General features: G+C 42.7%; 1 protein-coding gene and 1 long non-coding RNA gene across 3 annotated transcripts in view; one reads left to right on the top strand and one right to left on the bottom strand.

The window, feature by feature from the left end:
* Positions 1-1,651: 1,651 nt before the first annotated feature.
* On the bottom strand, positions 1,652-14,784 carry LOC107838569 (uncharacterized). The gene is made up of 2 exons (XR_001664658.1): positions 14,674-14,784; positions 1,652-1,996 (listed from the first exon to the last, which is right to left on the bottom strand). It is a non-coding gene; the product is annotated as an uncharacterized LOC107838569 (long non-coding RNA).
* ccdc80 (coiled-coil domain containing 80) overlaps positions 10,633-18,634 on the top strand; it is a 21,640-nt gene continuing 13,638 nt past the window's right edge. Inside the window, exons 1-6 of one of the 2 annotated variants that reach the window (XM_016681416.1) lie at positions 10,633-10,766; positions 10,862-11,975; positions 12,657-12,854; positions 13,333-13,766; positions 15,499-15,831; positions 17,673-17,829. In XM_016681416.1, coding sequence (XP_016536902.1) covers positions 11,285-11,975; positions 12,657-12,854; positions 13,333-13,766; positions 15,499-15,831; positions 17,673-17,829 — 1,813 coding nt within the window. In that variant the 5' untranslated portion in view covers positions 10,633-10,766; positions 10,862-11,284. Of the gene's footprint in view, positions 11,976-12,656; positions 12,855-13,332; positions 13,767-15,498; positions 15,832-17,672; positions 17,830-18,634 lie in introns of both variants that reach the window. The other variant, XM_007571397.2, reaches the window with a different exon arrangement.

Below are 18,634 nucleotides of genomic sequence, written 5' to 3'. Positions count from 1 at the left end.
AAGCGTTGAAAGAATGCCAGTTATTTTCCTTGAGAGAGCCCCTTGTCAGCGTGCCAAACCTTTTCCTCACACATTCCCAGGCTTTCAGTGCGCTGAACCCATTAGCATTCCAGTAACAGAACTTCATGTGGGATTGATTTAGGGGACAAAGTCGCTGTGTGCTGCTTCGATAACCAGGATGAATTGCAATTGTTTCCCTCCGCATTAAACAGAAACGATGCCGTGCAGGAATGCGCTTTATGCCCGAGGCTTCAGCCTGGACTATCACACACTCTGCCACTGCAACCTGAGATCTGCTTTCTCTCAGTTTGCTCTTTGACTACAGAACATCCTAAAACAATTGCTACACTGCAGCTCAGCCGTTCTCCCTCCACTGGTTTCAGTTTCACTCCCAGCTCAGTTTATCGGTATGTTGTTAAAGGACCAGTATGATGTAAAATCAATTCTTTTTTTTTTTTTAGCTTCACATCATGTTATAATGTTATTCCCTCATCAGAAACATACCTGGAGCGCTGCTTTGATTCTTTTGTACAAGTTTAAGAAATTCTTAATCTCCATGGCAACCATTCAGCTTTGCAAAACCCCTGGTTGGACCTAGCCCCGCCTTCAAGGACAAAGCTCCTCCTCTCAGTTGCGGTTTTCAAGCTTCTGAGCTTCTGTCTCACAAAGCAGCCCTTCTCCACTCCTACAGACTAGCTAACAGCAATTAGCAAACACACATTAGCTGAGCTCATTGTAGGAGCTACTTCTCAGAGCAATGCTGGTAAAAACGTTGTTAAAGGGTTAATAGAGGAGCCATGTTGTGATGACTTTCTGAAAGTGGAGTTTCAGAAAGATTAGGAGTTTTTAAATTACAAAGTCAAATTTACTTTAGATAATATTTGATACATAGCATCTGAAGCAACTGAAGGTAACGTTGTTACTTGACTGCCTGGAAAACACACGATACTGCCCCTTTAAGACACCTCAAGTAGCTAATTTGCCTTTAAGACATCGCATGGATCAGCAGTGAATATGGCATGTCTTACATGTTTTGCAGAACGGCGTCCTCGCGGCGTGATGCAGTTCAGCGAACATTAACTATCCCGACCCTTTGTGCCTCTGTTTGGACCACTCTGATGAAGCTTTGTGCTTGGCTCATGCAGCTCTTCATATGCTGCCTCTCTAGCGCAGCAGCAAGAACAGATTTTTAAAGAAATTGCCTTTAACAGTTTGATCGTCTCGGTCATTGTTCTCGGTGGCCCAGGAACAAATGGTCCGTTGTTTGGGGATTATTTGTTTCAAAAATGTTTAACGTATGCTGCCTGCAGAGAATCACACCTAGAACTTTGTCGCTCTTCCAGTTACCATGGTTGCATATTTCATAATTGGTTAATGTATGATGTTTGTAGGATGTAAAACACTTTGAACTGACTTGTTGCTATTCATATAAACTTGACTTGCCTTGATTAAAAGTAAATTTTTTCCAAAACGTTACCCAAGTAAATGTAAGTAGTTACTACCCAACTCTGTGTCAGAATAAAGGTTACTTTACCACACTTTTCACTTCCTAAAACATAAAAAAAAACTCTCTCTTTCCACTTCAATTATCCACGACATGGGAATGTGATTTTTACCATGTCAGACAACACGTGTCCCTCAGTCGTATTCATTGGCCTTAAATGAGACATTTCTAGGATTTATTGGCTCCACAGAGAAAATGGAAGCAGTCGGAGGTAGAAACACATGTTAGGCTCATTAGTTGGGGAAAGTCTGGCCAGGCCAGCGCCATGTGGGGTTTGAGTCATAGGCTCCTCGTCCGCCGGAGTACCACTGATGTTTCGCTCCATGTGAAGGCCTTCTCGCTGACATGATGAATGGCCTCTGCCTCACGGTGAAGCGCTCTGGGAAATGGAGTCATGTCCAGGAGGCCAACGGTCCAGGCAGGGCGCACACATGGGCCTAATCACGGCACAGACACACAGGCAGAGGACCAGCAGCTGAACCCACTCAGAGTCTACCGAAAAAGAAAGAAAGAAAGAAAAAGAATGATGTGTCAAGGGACATATTGTCCATTAAGGTAACTTTAACCTTTTCCAAACTGGGGTAAATTGAATTTTTAATTCTATACTTTTTAAGGTCCGTTAATGTGCAGCAGATGAGTTCCTTGAAGCAGAACAGTAAAAATGTTCAGTTTTGTTTAGCTAAATCAGCAAAGAGCTGATTTAGCAAAGAGCTAAATCAGCTCACTCAGAACACCGGAAGTTTTCTGCAATATTATATTTTCAGTTTTCTCTTTTTTTTTATTTTTATTTGCCTCAGAAGGTTTGTCCATTTGCAGGCTGCAGTCTGACTTCATGCCAGATCCGAATGGCTGCTCGTCCAGTCAGACTGTAGGGATGTAGTGAGCCTAACTTTGTCCTCGAAGTCATTCTGAGTCACTGAAATAAAATGCATTTGCTATTACACAGACTTGGTCTTCATTAATGGGGCAGTGTTATATACAGTCGACGTTTTTGAGCTTTGTGTAGTTATAATGTTATTCCCTGATTACAGGAGCTGCTTCTCAGAGCAACACTGGTAAAAACGTTGTTTAAAGGGTTAATAGAGGAGCCATGTTGTGATGACTTCATGAAGGCGGAGCTTCAGAAAGCAGGGACTTCTTAAAGAGACAGAGGTCCAATTTTAAGGCATTAAGTTATGAAGTCAAATTTCTTTTAGCTCATATTTGATATACATTTCACTAATATCATGAAAAAAAATTATTGTTTTAAGTGGAACTAGTACTTTTTTAAAAAATAAATATTGATGAATTATTGGCTTAACACAAGCTTCTGAAAAAGTACTTGTAGGTTAATTTTGTCTTTCTTATTTTATTTTTTTTGCACCAGAATCTAGAAGCATGGTAATATTTTGTGCTTTTGCAGTGAAAGGAATAGGGAGGAAGATTAGGTCCTTGTCTGTAGCTAGACTTTTCAGATTGACATGTTTTCTCTCAACTGGTTCAAGAAACTCAGTGAAACGGCCGTCAGATGTCAGATCTCCTCTGGCTTCTTGTTCTGCTCTGTTTCCAATCGGTGTACCGAGGAGCGGTGGCTGGGGTCTCTGCTGTGGGCGGGGCTAAAGTCCACACCCACAACACACACTCAGAAACAGATTCCATATATACACACATACAGCTGCTGTGAAGCTGCTTAGATGTTTTTTGTCTCCTGCATGCCCCACTAATCAGACCCATATGGGAATCATTAGGCTGTAGGGGTTACATAAGGACCATCCTTTATCTCCTGATCAGGCCCTCTTTCTACACTCCAACAAACTTTTCAGCTGCCTCTGAATTCTGCTTCCTTTCTTTCTTTCCTCGGCAGACATATTTCCTCCCGTACCTTTTAATAGTTAGTAAATATCTTGCTCTCTTTGCTGAGCCTCCATAATTTCTTGCTCATAAAGAGCACTTCCTGTGGGACTGGGTTTTTATTGAGTCTGCGTAGCCGTTTGTCCTGCATATGGGTGGGACCTGTGAAATATCTCCCCCCCTTTGACCTGCAGATGGGGCTAATAAAAACGACGGGCGAGCTCGAAGGCCGACAGGTGAGGTCAAAGGTCGACACGTTGAAAGTGAATGCGTTTACAGCTGGAAATTTTGTGCATGATGGAGGGCAAAAAAACCTTATTTTACACGCCGTCCATAAATCTGCTTTGCCACAGTGGGACAGTTCCATTAACTGATGAAGCCTGGAGATGTAAGTATTATTAATTTAGCGCAGTAAGGGAAAAAATAACGCAGAAACACAGTTGAAGAACAATTCAAGAACGTAGGTGCTCTTCTTCGTCACCTACGGTACACACAGACCAGTTGCCATGGCAACAGCTGACAACAGCTCCAGTAGCATATCAGGATTCAACACCAAAAATCCCACACAAAGAACAGAACATTCAGTCCATCACAGTTTTATGTTTTCAGGCTTGATGTTTATTTTGTGATTATTAATAAGTGGTTATCTGAACGCAGCTGTGGTTGATTAGATAATTTAAACTCCTGCTGCGCTGAGGACCTGTCAGAGAGTCGGCGTGTGGGTCGGCTTCTTCTTTTTTTTTTACTGAACCAAAACACACGGTGTGAAGCTAAGCAGCTTCACATGTTCAGGTTGTCAAAGTCAAGCTAGCTTAGCCTTCCTCACTTCTTTTTTTAATCAAAACTTTTTCGTGACCTGTGAAATGTGTTAACCTTGGACCTTAATATCTAGTTGTTGTAGTGTTGACATTTAGCAGCAAAGCTCTGGATACCTTTTCTCTTTCATATATCCAGTGTACATTTAAGATTTAGCGTGCTGTGTTGCCAACTTGTCAGCTAAAATCAATGTTTTTTGCCTTCCATCACAAAGCCAGAGGACGCAAAAAACTGCTAGCAGATTTTGACCACCACTGGTTTTATCTGTCAATTTGTCAACGTAAAGTGCTAAATCTTAGATGTATGTGATATATAACAGAAAAAGGGACATAGGGCTTTGTTGTCAACACTGCGACAACTAGAAAGCAAAGTCAGAAAAAAGTTTTAATTAAAAAAATAGGGAAGGTGGAAAGTCGGTCAGTTATGCAGAATTCAATGTGTTTTGGTTCAGTTAACCAAAAAATAAAAAATAAATAAATGAGGCAACCAACACACCGACTCTCTGACAGATGCTCAGCACAGCAGGAGTTTAAATTATCTAATCAACCACAGCTGTGTTCAGATAAGCACTTATTAATAATTGCAAACTCAACATCCAGCCTGAAAACATAAAACTGTAATGGACCGAATGTTCTGTTCCTGGTGTGGAAAGCGTTTGCGTGTTTTTCTGGTTTGGAATCCTGATACACTACTGGAGCTTTTGTCAGTCAGTTGCTAAGTCAGCCAGCAAGCGTGTAGCGTAGCCGACAAAAAGAAGAATACAAGCGTTTTTGAGTCGTTTAACATTTTTGTTTAACATTTTTTTCTGCGTTATTTTCCTTTTGCAATGGGCCACTGCACTAAATTAATAACGCCTAGATCTCCATGCTTAATTCTCTTAATGGAATTGTTCTACTGTGGCTACGGATGGAAAGTAAAAGAATCGTCTTTCTGTCCTCCAGCGTTGTGTGCATGCCCGACATTTCCTGGTGTAAACAATGACATACAACGTGTCAACAGAGGATCATTCCAGCTGCAAATGGAGCTCAGGGGGACATTCTGGGGTGTGGCCCCATCCAGTGAAGCCTGTCTGTCTTTAAGCTACAGATGTAGCAGGCTGCCAGCAAACTGCACACTGCTCACTGTTTTTATGGCCCACATGAGAACGATCAGGAGCCGGGCGGCTCTGACTCTCAGAGAGTCCTGTGCCACTCCCCCACAACAAAACTTTGAACAAGAACATGTGAGACCCAGAAGGGCGGGATCCTCTGATGGGAGTCGAGGTTTCACAGGAGGAGGGTACAGCCGGAGCAAGAGGTTGCGCAGGCCTCATGGAAACTGTCACAGAAAATTAAAGCAGGAGTTGTCACGGGCGACCATCTTGGTGGAGGTTGAACACGACTTAGCGGGTCTGGGAGTGATTTGACGGTGCTGGTGAGAGGAATGCAGCGGTCTCCTGAACAACAGCTGGGACCACCATGGAGACCTGTAAAGACGCTTTGGAAAGCTACTCTGGCAAACGCCGGAGTTCTGTGTAAACCTGTCAGTGAAATAAAACACGTTTCTGACCCTGCCCTGGTGAATCGAAGCCGTCACATGGAGGAAGACCAGCTTCCTTCACGATGTGCAGCCAACTGCTCCCTGCTAGGGTCGCACCCATCCACTTCTTTCACTTTCAACACCGATACCGATATCTGAGGTTTAGTATCGGCTGATTCGACACAGAGAAACAGCTGAAGTGACTTAAAACGCTACATTTTCTTTAAACAGCACTGAACTTCAAATGTATTTTCCAACTCTGCGCCACTACAGAGCACTTAAATACACCGAAAGCTTCTCAATCTTGGTCAAACATGTAAAAACAACTTTCATTTGTTCAGTCAGTGCAATCAGGAGTAGAACAGCCAGTGTAAAAATAAACAATAGAGAAACTGAAACTGATGAAAGCAACAGGTTGACTAACTCGGTCAAACATCAGCACTCTTCACGTTCACCAGGTGAACGTGAAGAGTTCAATCCCGACAGCAGCCATTTTGTTTGTGTATCTTTCTCTCACACGTTGGTTAAGTGTCCACATGTTTTCTTTTTGTCGGTCTCAAAGCCATGGGTCTGCATTGTGCATCAACTTGCCTACTATGATGGTACAGATCGCTTCAGCTTCATACTTGTATTAATAAATTCTTGTTTTGTTTGCTTTCTTGATTTTGTGGAATACTTTGTGATTTCTGGACTTTTTTCTGCATTTAATTCTCTAATTCATGTTGGCTTTGTTATATTGTAAAATGTTTGTTTTCTAAAATTGTTTTTTTGATATTTGTTTTCCTAAACTTTGCCTTTCTCTTTATAAAATTAGTTTATGCATTTACCTGGCTGTCCATACGCACAGTGATTTATTGATTGATCCCTTTTGCCAACTATTCATTTCTTTATTCCTGTTTATCTTCTGTTGTTGAGAGGGTGTCTTGGTTATTTCTGTCCTTGACGCTCTGTAATTTTGTTTTGTCTTGCTTTACTTATATTTTTGTCGCCTTCTCTCCTGACAGAAACTTGCTCGCTACGCCACAAAAGATGGAGCATCATTGTTTTCGTGCCGTGTCGCTGCAAACTTGTTCCCTCCTCGCAAGGCGTTGTAAATAAACAGCCGAATTCTTCGTTTTCCTGCTGGTGTTCGGGAGGAAAAACGTCTGACGAAGAGGATAAAAGTAAACTGGATGTGGATGGAGAACAAATCCAATGTTGCACCAAGCATTAGCAATCATCTTCAACAAATACAATTGTGCGAGTCAAAAATAAGTCCTAAAAAAAAGCCTAAGATATGTATCTCTTTTGATGAATTTTGCATGGAGCCCACTGCAGCAGCAGCAGCAGCAGCAGCTGTAAGCTGGCGCAGAAGCGCAACATTCCTTTGCTTTGAGACAACGCAGACTAAGTGGTTGACTTTTCTTTACATAGGCCTTAATTACAAACTAAACTGGGAGACATTCGCCGAGGAAATGATAAAACATGTCCCGAACAAGCCATTAAAACAGCACAGAGATTCATTGTGTTGTTACAGCAACAAACGTGACTTACAACACTCACTTTCTCAGAAATTGTGGACAAGCAGGGAACACAATTGTAATTCATGTCACTATTTTAGAGCTTTCTCACACCAAGAAGCACCAGCAACTTTACAGAAAAACACACAGTCCCTCACACACACACACACACATTTTAACACTCCCGCCCTACATTTCCTTCATATTATAACCACAAACAAATGTTTTATGTTTTGTTTTTTGTAACAGAGCTACAGAAAAGCAGTGCATAGTTGTGAAGTGAAAGAGGGAAAAAAATAATTTCATTTTTATGAATAAATATATAAAATGTGTAGTATGCAGACGGATGGAGCTAAATGTTGGGTAACTTCGTTAGCAGCTCCAACAAATCTAACATCAGGGTGAAGACGGACCTTTCAGCAGCGACCCAGAGCAACACGGAAATGGTTCAGCTCAAAGCAGATTCATATCTTAGAATGACCTAGTGAAAGTGCAGACCTAAATCTTATTATTAATAACAAAAGTATATCTTCTGGTAAGCCTCAGGGCTCTATTTTTGGGCCCAACTTTGTTCAGTATTTACGTGGAGACAAGGGAGACATGTACCTGATGCTAAAGTCATCCTCTATGCTGATGATACAGTCATGTACTACTGAGGCTTACAGACTGCTTGTAATGTTGTGGAATGTCATCTTATAGATTTGAAACTAATTTTAAATGTTTCTAACAATTTCTCTTTTTTCAAGACCCCTCTAAGGCTTCTCTCCTTACGAGGGAACACTATCGACATGCTGCCTTGTTACAAGTACCTTAGGGTTTTGATTGATGATCGGCTCTCCTGTAGGGACCCTTATCAAAAAGTTAAAACTGAAATTGTGCTTTAGAACATTCTTTACTGTTGCTGCCAAGACAATGTCGGCTGCTGCCATCTTTCCTGCCTTCTCGGACTACGACGACCTTCTCTAAGGATGTTCCTTATCCAGTCCGAGTCTGTGAGAGCCGGAGCTGTTTGGCAAAGACTGGGTGAAAAATGTCAGTCTGCGTATGTAAAAACACTAGTTGAGTAATATAAAAGCCTTTCTATTGTTTGCACGTGGACACGTGTTAGGCATAAACAAAAACAGAACACTAACATTTATAGTCTTAACTAATTTGCAACGCTTGTCTCCATTAAGCTGTTTTCACAACATAAAACAGTTTAATAGACAATAAAACTGCATACCCTAGATAAAATGTTATACATAACATAAATGCTAAAATTAACTTAAAACAGACCACAGTGAAACAATAGGCATCATAGGCTGACTGTTAACCATGACTGTAAACCTAAACCTGCTCCACTTTAACAAACTCCTTCAGTCTTAATCTAAAAATGTGCCAGGCTGGAAAAGGCTTCAAGTCCTCGGGTAAGGAACTTCACACAGTCATGGCTTGCACAGAGAAAAATATGTTGTGCAAAAAAAGTAGTTGTTGCAGAATGCACCATGAGTTACTAACACTAAACTTCCACACTGAAGAGGAACCACAAGGTCACTGAGCACCAGAGGAGCCTCACCTCTCAAACATTTAAAAATGAATGATGCATTACAATATTTAACAATCCGGGTTTTTGAGAACATGGCAGCGATGAAATCTTAATTTTAATTGCCTTTTTAAAAGACATATTGTCTTTTGAGGCCTTATGGTTGTTGGTGTTGCTTGGAACTGGGACGTCACACAACTTAATGGCAAAGAATCGATGGAAAGCATGAAACTGTTTGCACCTTGAAACAGAAGGCAGTGCCTGTGTACATCCAGTGGAATTGAAAGGTGGCTCGACACAATAGTGGCACTTTTAGAATTTTATTTGTAAACGATTTTTGAAAATCATTTAATCAATTGCACCAAAGTCTAATAAAATACGTTGAAGTTAATAATCTTAAGGCGACATGTAAAAATTGTCCAGGGGAGTGAATACTTTTGTAAGGCGCTGTAAGAGTAAAAGGGTGTTTTATTATGGACATGTCTGGTGACCTTCTAGTCAATACTTTGACTGTCATGAATTTTTTGTAAATATATATATATATATACTAATATTTGACATCCATGTTTCCTCCTAATATTTTAAAGGGGCAGTATTATGTGTTTTCCAGGCACATAATGCCATTTAATAGAACCATCAAGTAGCTACGTTACCTTCAATTGATACAAAAATTATATATATAAAAAAATTCCCTTCTCACCCTCCGCGGGTGGTCTCTCTCTCTCTCTCATCCTCTGAGCTCGGGTCCTCTACCAGAGGCCTGGGAGCTTGAGGGTTCTGCGCAGTATCTTGGCTGTGCTGTGCCTAGAACTGCACATTTCTGGACTGGGATGTCTGATGTTGTTCCTGGGATCTGTTTGAGCCACTGCTCCAGTTTGGGGGTGACTGCCCCGAGGGCCCCGATGACCACAGGCACCACTGTGGTCTTCACCTTCCAGGCCTTCTCCAGTTCCTCTCTGAGGCCCTGGTATTTCTCCAGTTTCTCGTGCTCCTTCTTCCTGATGTTGTGGTCACTTGGTATTGCTACATCCACCACAACGGCTTTCCTCTGTTCTTTATCCACCACCATGTCCGGTTGGTTCGCCATTACCATCTTGTCTGTCTGGATCTGGAAGTCCCACAGGATCTTAGCTTGGTCATTCTCCACCACCTTTGGGGGTGTTCCCCACTTTGACCTCGGGGCTTCCAGTCCATATTCTGCACAGTTGTTCCTGTACACTATGCCCCCACTTGGTTATGTCGTTCCATGTACGCTTTCCCTGCCAGCATCTTGCACCCTGCTGTTATGTGCTGGACTGTCTCAGAGGCCTCCTTGCACAACCTACACCTTGGGTCTTGTCTGGTGTGGTAGATCTGAGCCTCTATTGCTCTGGTGTTTAGCTCGCTCGAAATGGGCGATTATATATATATCAAACAAGACTTAAAGGAAATTTGACTTTGTAATTTAATGCATTCAGATTGGGCCTCTGTCTCTTTAAGAAACTCCTGCTCTTTCTGAAACTCCACCTTCAGGAAGTCATTACAACATGGCTCCTCTATTAACCCTTTAATGTTTTTACCAGCATTGCTCTGAGAAGTAGCTCCTATAACGAGCTCAGCAGAGGTGTTTGCTAATTGCTGCAGGCTAGTCTGAAGGAGCTGAGTGGGGAGGGCGGTGCTGTAAGGCGGAAGCTTAACCTCTGCAGCTCCAAGAAGGAGCTTCATCCTAGAAGGCGGGGCTAGGTTCACCCAGACGTTTTTGGACAGCTGAATGGTTACCATGGAGATTAAAGAATTTCTCTAACATGCAAGAAAGAATCGAAGCAACAATGCAGGTAGATTTGTTTTGAGTGTATAACATTATAATATGACATGTTTAAAAAGTTGATTTTTACATAATACTGCCCCTTTAAACCGTACAGGAAGACGCCTCTGTTTTACATTTGGGGGAAGAAAGGAGTGTGTTTGCAGAGTGAAGTGGCAGCTGCGCGTCCTGGGCCAGCTCCTCCTGACTGCGCACTGCCAACAGTCCGGAGGCTGAGGTTTGTGTGGACAAAGCTCCACTGCTCCCAGCTGCCAGAGGAGGACCTTGAAAGAGGTAGAGCCGAGTTTTCCCTGTGCAGTCTGTCTCTGTCTCTCTCTCTTTTTCTGCAAAGCCTCAAACTGGAATTCTTCCTCTCCTTCATTCATCAGGAAGTTTCTCTCTCTCTGGAAACGGACAATGCCGGAGGATTAGGGAGAAGTTCGGCATTTAATCGACGTCGTCTAAAACTTCTCTCTCGGCGGGTTGAGCAGCTTTCTTCTTGGCTATGAATTCTTCGGCGGGACCCCGCGTGTTTCTGGGATGAACTGGTGGATTTAAACTTTACGCACAGCCCGTTCGGCCTGTTTTCGTGCGGTTTGGTTTCCTCCCGCAGCGGAGGGCGCGCTCTGAACGCGATCCCTCTGAACAACTGCGCGTCCTGTCCTCTGTCTGTCTTCATCTGGAGTTAATAAGACACCAAATGCTGTGAGGAAACTACAGAACATCACCGAAGCTCCGCTGCTGGATCTTTTTTCCCCCTTCTTTTGTTTTTTTTCCTTTTGGGTGGGTTTGCTTTACTTGAAGGATCCACAATGAGGGCGTTTGTTTGTGTCAGTTTGGCTCTGATTTATTTGATCACCTGGACCGAAGCCGACAAACAAACTCATCTGAAGAGGATGCCACTCCGCCGACGCGTAAAGACCGGACGTGCCCAGCCGCGCGCAACCGACAAGGAGGGCTTCGTCGGGCGTCTGCGCCCGGAATTTGGATCCGCGATCACTTCACAGAGCTCAACGGGCGGCGGAAATGTACAGTCAGATGAGGGGGCCCGTGTTCCCGTCAGGACAGGGGCGTCGAAGGACAGAAGAGCGGGAGGTGGGGGGTTGTGGCCACGGAGAGAGGGCGCCGGGCAGATCGGCTTGCCGCAGCGGTCGGACATGCTGCAGGATGAGGGCACTCCGGGAGCGAGGGCCAGGATCTCCAGGATGCCCAACAGTGCGGGGTCACCCAACCTGCTGGCCAGCTTCGCGGGGAAGAACCGGGTTCTGGTTATCTCAGCGCCCCACGAGTCCGAGGGCTACTACCGGCTCATGATGTCTCTCCTCAAGACGGACGTCTACTGCGAACTGGCCGAGAGGCACGTCCACCAGATCGTGATATTCCATCAGGAGGGCGAGATGGGGGGCAAGGTGAGGAGGATCACCGCCGAGGGGAAGATCCTGCAGGAGCCGCTGGACACGGCGCTCATCCCCAGGCTGATGAGCTTCCTCAAACTGGAGAAGGGTAAGGTGTGAAAGATCGATGCAGCAATTGGAAGTGTTGACTTTACAGGTGTGCAATGCCTGGCGAAAGTATCGGTAACCCTGGAACTTTATCATATTATTTTCACATTACAACCACCGAGTTCAATGCATGTTTTATACAATACGATGGCCATTGAAAAAAGTGAGGAGTAAACTTCCCCCAGAATTTCATATACATTTTTTTTATGTGACTCTTGTATAACATTGTCTAGAAAAGGCAAGGAAAGTTCTGAGCTCCAAAAGTCGAAGATGTGCGAGAAAAAAATAAATCCTCAGAAATTTGAGATAAATCTCAGAAAGTTTCTACAAAAACTTGGACACTTCGTAAAAGTTATTCAAAAGTCGAACATTTTCGATTAATCTAAATATTTCGGAGGGGTTTTTTTCTAGCTAATTTAGGGCTTTTCTAGTTTAGAAGAGCGATTTTTTTGGGGGTCAGAAATTGGGGTGTTTCCATTACTTTGCAAATTTATTTTCACATTTACAATTCATGCAATTTTATGGTTAATGAGATTAAAACATATGTGTACTGCTTACTAAGTGATTTCTGCAGACTCTGTATTGTAGTCAGTAATATTTAGGATGGTAAGAGTAAATGGGAAGTATCAATGTGGGCCACACATTTCTTCTTTACTTCATTCTACTTTTCTTTGACCTCCAGGTAAGTTTGGAATGGTCCTACTGAAGAAAACCCTGCAGGTGGAGGAGAAGTACCCCTACCCAGTCAGACTGGAGGCCATGTATGAGGTCATTGACCAGTCACCCATGAGGAAGCTGGAGAAGCTGCGTCAGAAGGGCTTTGTCCAGAAGTGTAAAGCAGCAGGTGTGGAGGGTCAGGTGGAGGACGTAACACAGACAGGCAAGTCCACACTTTTTAGAGTTCTTAGTCTTAAAAGCCAAGCCAAAAGAATTATTGGGTGACCAGATGTGGGGGGTTCTTGCCTAAACATGACCATATCTACAGTCTGACTCATATCATATTGGAGGAGCTTGCTCTTTTCACATTTCATACCGTACTGTCATTTCATGGTGACATTTTTAAGAAATGTGTAAAAAAATCTATTTTTGTAAAATACCTGCTCTAAGCTGTTGGAACAAAGACCAGTGGAAAGAGATTCATTTTGAGTTTCACCAACAAGGTGTTAAGCAAAGTCTGTGAATATTTGTGTAAATTGAATATTTTTTTCTGTTTTAAATACATTTTCAAAACACTCAAAAACATTTTTTACATGATCATAATTGGGTAGATATTTTAATACAATATTTTGTATTAATATAGTACTTGTAAGAATACTTTCCTTAAAGTTAAAGGTTATCTCGGTTTGTCTGTCGAATAGCTCCTGCTCCTCCTGTACAGAGAAAACCAATGAAGAAGTTCCCTAGAAAGCCCACACAGGCCTCAACCACAGCTGCTACCACCACCACACGGCCCACGACAGCACCAACACCAACCACAACCAGACCCACAACCACAACCACCACCAAACCTACCACCACTACAACCAGGAGAACCACCACCACTACAACCAGGAGAACCACCACCACCCAGAGGCCGACCCGAGCCCAGACCACAGCCGTGTGGCTCCCGCCTTCCAGAACAACAGCTGATCCTTACGATGACAACCACAGCGAGAGGTACCCAGCTAAAACCACCCCGACCGGAGACAACCGCACCGACAAGGACAACAGAGACTCTCACAGCCACAAGCTGGTTCCTGTTTCACACAAACCCACCAAGACGAAGTCCGCCAAGAAGAACGAGGCGGAGAAGGTAATGCTACATCAGTTAGCAACATAGCATAGCTAACTGTCGGTAACAGTTTAACGGTTCCACGTCCTTGTTCGGGTGAAATGACACCCGAAGAGTGTTTACAGCAGTTTTCTTTCTATTTAAATATATTTATACATTATGGAGATAGTTATTAAACATTAATTATTAAACATGCGCCAAACTCGCGTGTTTGTATTTTCTAACAACAACAAAAAAAATAAAAAAATAAAAAAATTGGGTACCACTTTATTTGAAGGGGGTTGAATAAGGCTGACATGACACTGTCATAAACATGACATAACACCTGTCATGAACATGAATAAGTCTTCATGAATATTTATGACTGTTGTCATAAAGCGTCATTCGGTAAATTATGACACTTTTCATACAAAGTTGACATTATTCAAAATGTCTTTGTTATGACAACTTGACATTAACCAAGAAATCATTACTGACATAAATTTGTTATAAAAGTATTACTGATTGCACTTTAAAAATTAGGTAACTTTATGTTATTAAAGGTAAAGTTTGAACAGTAATGATTTCTTGGTTAATGTCAAGTTGTCATAACAAAGACATTTTGAATAATGTCAACTTTGTATTAAAAGTGTCATAATTACCGAATGACGCTTTATGACAACAGTCATAAATATTCATGAAGGCTTATTCATGTTCATGACAAGTGTTATGACATGTTTATGACAGTGTCATGACAGTCTTATTCACCCCCCTTCAAATAAAGTGTTACCAAAAATTGTGACGTGTTTGTGTTGTCATAAAAGCACAAACTGCTCTCATGTAGCACAAAAACGAGAAACTGCTTTTGTCCTTTTTGTCAAAACAAAATAAGCTTAAATTCACCTCCAAAATTAATTTCATAACCACGAGTAGCCCTGTGATTAAGTACCTGTGTTGAGTCAGTAAATGACGGCTGAGGAAGTGGCCTCTAGCAGAAACAGACGATAGCATCCACTGACCATGGGCATGACGGCCATATGGAGTCTGAGCTGTTATATCTGAGCTGTTCTTACAACCTGAGTGGAAAAATGACATGACACACAAGTGCATGGATTTATTGCAATATGCGATTGTTTTATTTGGTTGTGGGTTTTTTCTAACTAGACACAAACAGACTCTCTTTCTTGATTCAAAGAAGCCATTTTGTATTTTATGGGAAGAATTTGAGCCCAAAGAGCCAAAAATGAGCCTGTTTTCCATGGAACAAGGCAGTTTGCTGCAAATTTATATGCCGCTTTTCAGCAACCAATTGAGCATAATATTGCAACCATCTGCTTACTAGTGAGTTGGTGCAGCTTATACTAGCAAAACAACTCTGACCTGTTGATGTATAACCTCCACTAAAACCCCTGAAGGTGGTTTTGGAGCAGATCCTTTAAGTCTTGTAAGTTGGATTCAACTTGTTTGACCAGAGTGTCCCACAGATGCCTGATTGGATTGAGATTTGTCAATTGATCTCAATTTCCTCAGCTGCTTCCACTGGGTCACCTACTGACCGTAGGCAGCCTCTTAAAGTGACCGCGGACATATTCAGACCGTTAAGTTAATGTGAATAAATAAAACGTGTTCAGATCTAATTGATCCGCTTACCCTGGCTACCGTCACTATCCATGGTTTGCTCAAGTTCTGGGCAGGCTTTTGATTTTTCCAACCTCAAACTGGGTAAGTTATCTTTATGGCTATCGTCATGGTAACAGCATGATTCCGCCTGCAGGTGCCACCTAAAGACTACGAGGACAACTACAAACCCGGCCAGCCGATTACGAGCGGCCCAGAGGAGACAGAATCTGTCCCGGATCCCAGTCCGACTAAAAAAGTCAAAAGTAAGCACGATAAGAAGAAGAGAAAGAATGGCATCAAGAACATCAAGAAACCTGACAGGAGAGGAGAGAAACCCCGGAAAGAGGAGAAGAGGAAAAATGTGAGGAAGCCGACAAAGTACCCAGAAAGGCAGGACTACCCAAAACCCACAAAGAAGCCAACGCCCCCTCCTAAGGGCGCCCTGGCCTCCTTCCTGGACTACTTTGAGAACAGGAGGCGGCTGCTGGTGAGAGCACGACACAACATTTACAGTCCAGTAATAGTACATTACCTCCCCTCCAGGCCCTAATGACAGGGGAAGATATTGCACATAGATATTACTCTATGTCCATCAACATTTTGCTTCCTTACATGTATCTTTTCTCAACATCTTTGGGCCTTCTCTGTTTGGTTTATCGTGTCGTTCATTACAGCTAACACCCACTGCTGTTGTCCTGTTTGCCAAGAGAAAACAAAATAAGCTTAAATTCACCTCCAAAATTAATTTCATAACCACGAGTAGCCCTGTGATTAAGTACCTGTGTTGAGTCAGTAAATGACGGCTGAGGAAGTGGCCTCTAGCAGAAACAGACGATAGCATCCACTGACCATGGGCATGACGGCCATTTGGAGTTTGAGCTGTTACATCTGAGCTGTTCTTTCATCCTGAGTGGAAAAATGACACAACACACAAGCTCATGGGTGTATTGCAATATGCGATTGTTTTAATTCTAAAACGGGACAATATGGCTGGAAAATACACAATACTGTCCTTTTAAATGTGCTTATCTGGTAAAATAAGCATTTACTGCAAGTTTGAACATTAGACAAAAATAACAACAGATATATAGTAAGATTGCAAAAAGCAACACATCAGCCTCAGTTTAAAGAAATTCAATAAACAGTTGGGAAACATCCCCAGCAGTTCTTTTCTCAGAACACTTCAAGGTGGGACGCAGAAGCCTTTTTGTCATCTTTTGTATTTTATGAAAGTGCCAGAGTGATGAGCGGAGCGTAGCGGTATGAGAGCAAGTCAGCTTGAGAAAGTGACTTAGAGGTGATGTATGATTTATGTTTTTAACAATTTAAGATTGATGTTTTTTTGGGTTGGGCAACAACAAGATTACTGTTTTATATTACAGTTAAAAATGATGCTGGAGTCGGTGTTTCACTGTAAATTAAGTGCTTTAACTGCAGGAAAAATAAACAATGTTTTTCCCAAAAATGAACAGATGTAAAATGCACTGTTTTCACCAGCAATTCACATCAAATCAACAGTTTCAATCAATCAATCAAGTATATTTGTTTAGCACATTTCGGCAGCAAGGCAGTTCAAAGTGTTTTACATCATGAAAACATACGAACATCATGAGCACAACATGCTGCCAACAACCGTGAAAACCGTTAAGGAGGATTAATGTTTTCAGTCAGACCTGAGGAGACGTTGTTGCAGTAATCAGTGCGACTAAACAAATGGATGAGTTTTTCTAGCTCTTGCTCCGACATCAGTCCTTTAATCCTAGAAATGTTCTTCAGGTGATAGAAGGCTGACTTTGTGACTGTCTTTATGTTTCTCTGAAGGTTCAGTTCTGTGTCCATCACCATACCCAGATTTCAGGCCTGGTCACTATTTTCTGCCGACTTCAGTTTTGTTTTTAAATCATTTTATAGTTCACAGATTTTACCTGCCACAATTTTACTGTTTTCCACTGTTGAATATGCAAATATTTGTTTTTACAGTGTAATTACCTTTTACTGACTGCGGGGGAGCAGGAAACACCTCTGGGCGCCACGGGGATTAGATTATCCACTCTTTTGCACCTCTGAAGTTCTAAAGCTTCACAATTGCTCCAAAGTTTGTCCATAAATTCTCCTGCTGCAGCCTGGGCTGCACAGCAGAGTGCTAGCAGACTTCATGTCTCCGTTTGGTAGCCGGTACGGATTCCTTATCGCAGCGCTGCTCTCAGCAGGGTGGGAAAACGTTCTCCCACTTCATGCAGGTTAATGTAAACATCTCCTCTGCAGCACAGGCTGCATGTGTGTTTATGGCACGTATATGTTACCCTAACCTTCCCTCCTTTCCTCCAGTTGATCACCTCCCCCAGTGAGGAGAACAGAATGTATGTCCAGCAGAGGGACGAGTACCTGGAGTCTGTGTGTGAGATGGCCATCAGGAAAGTTTCCATCATCACCATCTTTGGCTCCCTGACCAACTCCACCATGAAGATCGACCACTACCAGATAGGTGAGCTCCTCTAAATGGGATCCTGGTTCTGATTAGAGTTTGGAGCAAATTTAACAGCAAGTCACACAGCTTCTATATCACTTCATGAACTTTAACTAACACTGTGAGACTTTGGTGGACGGGTTTCTGAAGTTCCGGTATTGCCGGGATGTAACTACGTCGAGTCCAGAAGTTAGAAGTGAGCCGAGCCAGGCATCAGTGATCCAATCACACCCAAAACGCAGGTGTCTGGTCCTGTGGAGCGAACCAGCCAGCTTTCCCAGAAATCCTTTCAGCGGCGTAACTCAAACCGTCCTATAAACTATCAAAACTTTGTTTTGAGGTGGAAAACCGATGAAGGCTGGTTTGGAGGGATGTGCTGTGTCACTGGAGCTTGGGAAACCCCAGTCGTCTCAAACCCTCGGAGTCGGTCGCTCTGCGTTTGTTTCACGAGGAGCGAAGCCGCTTTACGAGTCTGTCTCTCCTCTTGTCGGCGAGGTTTTCATCCAGATGGAATGTGCTCACGTCATCCTCCGCCCCCGCCACTGATTCAGCTTAGCCGCACTTCCCTCCTTCCTCTTCCAGCCCAGAGTCTCGCCGTGTTGTTTTGGAACAGCCGTGTTCTCAAGACTTGCATCTGTTCATGCAGCTATTTTTGGAAAGGTTATACAAACTACACGAATTTTGATACGGCTGAAAAACCACTTTGTTGAAACGCAAAACGTTTTATTGAATAACTTGAAGTCTTTTTAATTGGCATGTTTCCATTAAGCTAATTTATTTTCGTACTTCCATTTCGCTCAACTGTATGACCAATGGAACAAAG

This window comes from Poecilia formosa, unplaced genomic scaffold, assembly GCF_000485575.1.
Source record: "Poecilia formosa unplaced genomic scaffold, Poecilia_formosa-5.1.2 Scaffold280, whole genome shotgun sequence".
Taxonomy (NCBI): Eukaryota; Metazoa; Chordata; class Actinopteri; order Cyprinodontiformes; family Poeciliidae; genus Poecilia; species Poecilia formosa.
This window is presented reverse-complemented; position numbering and strand designations above follow the sequence as displayed.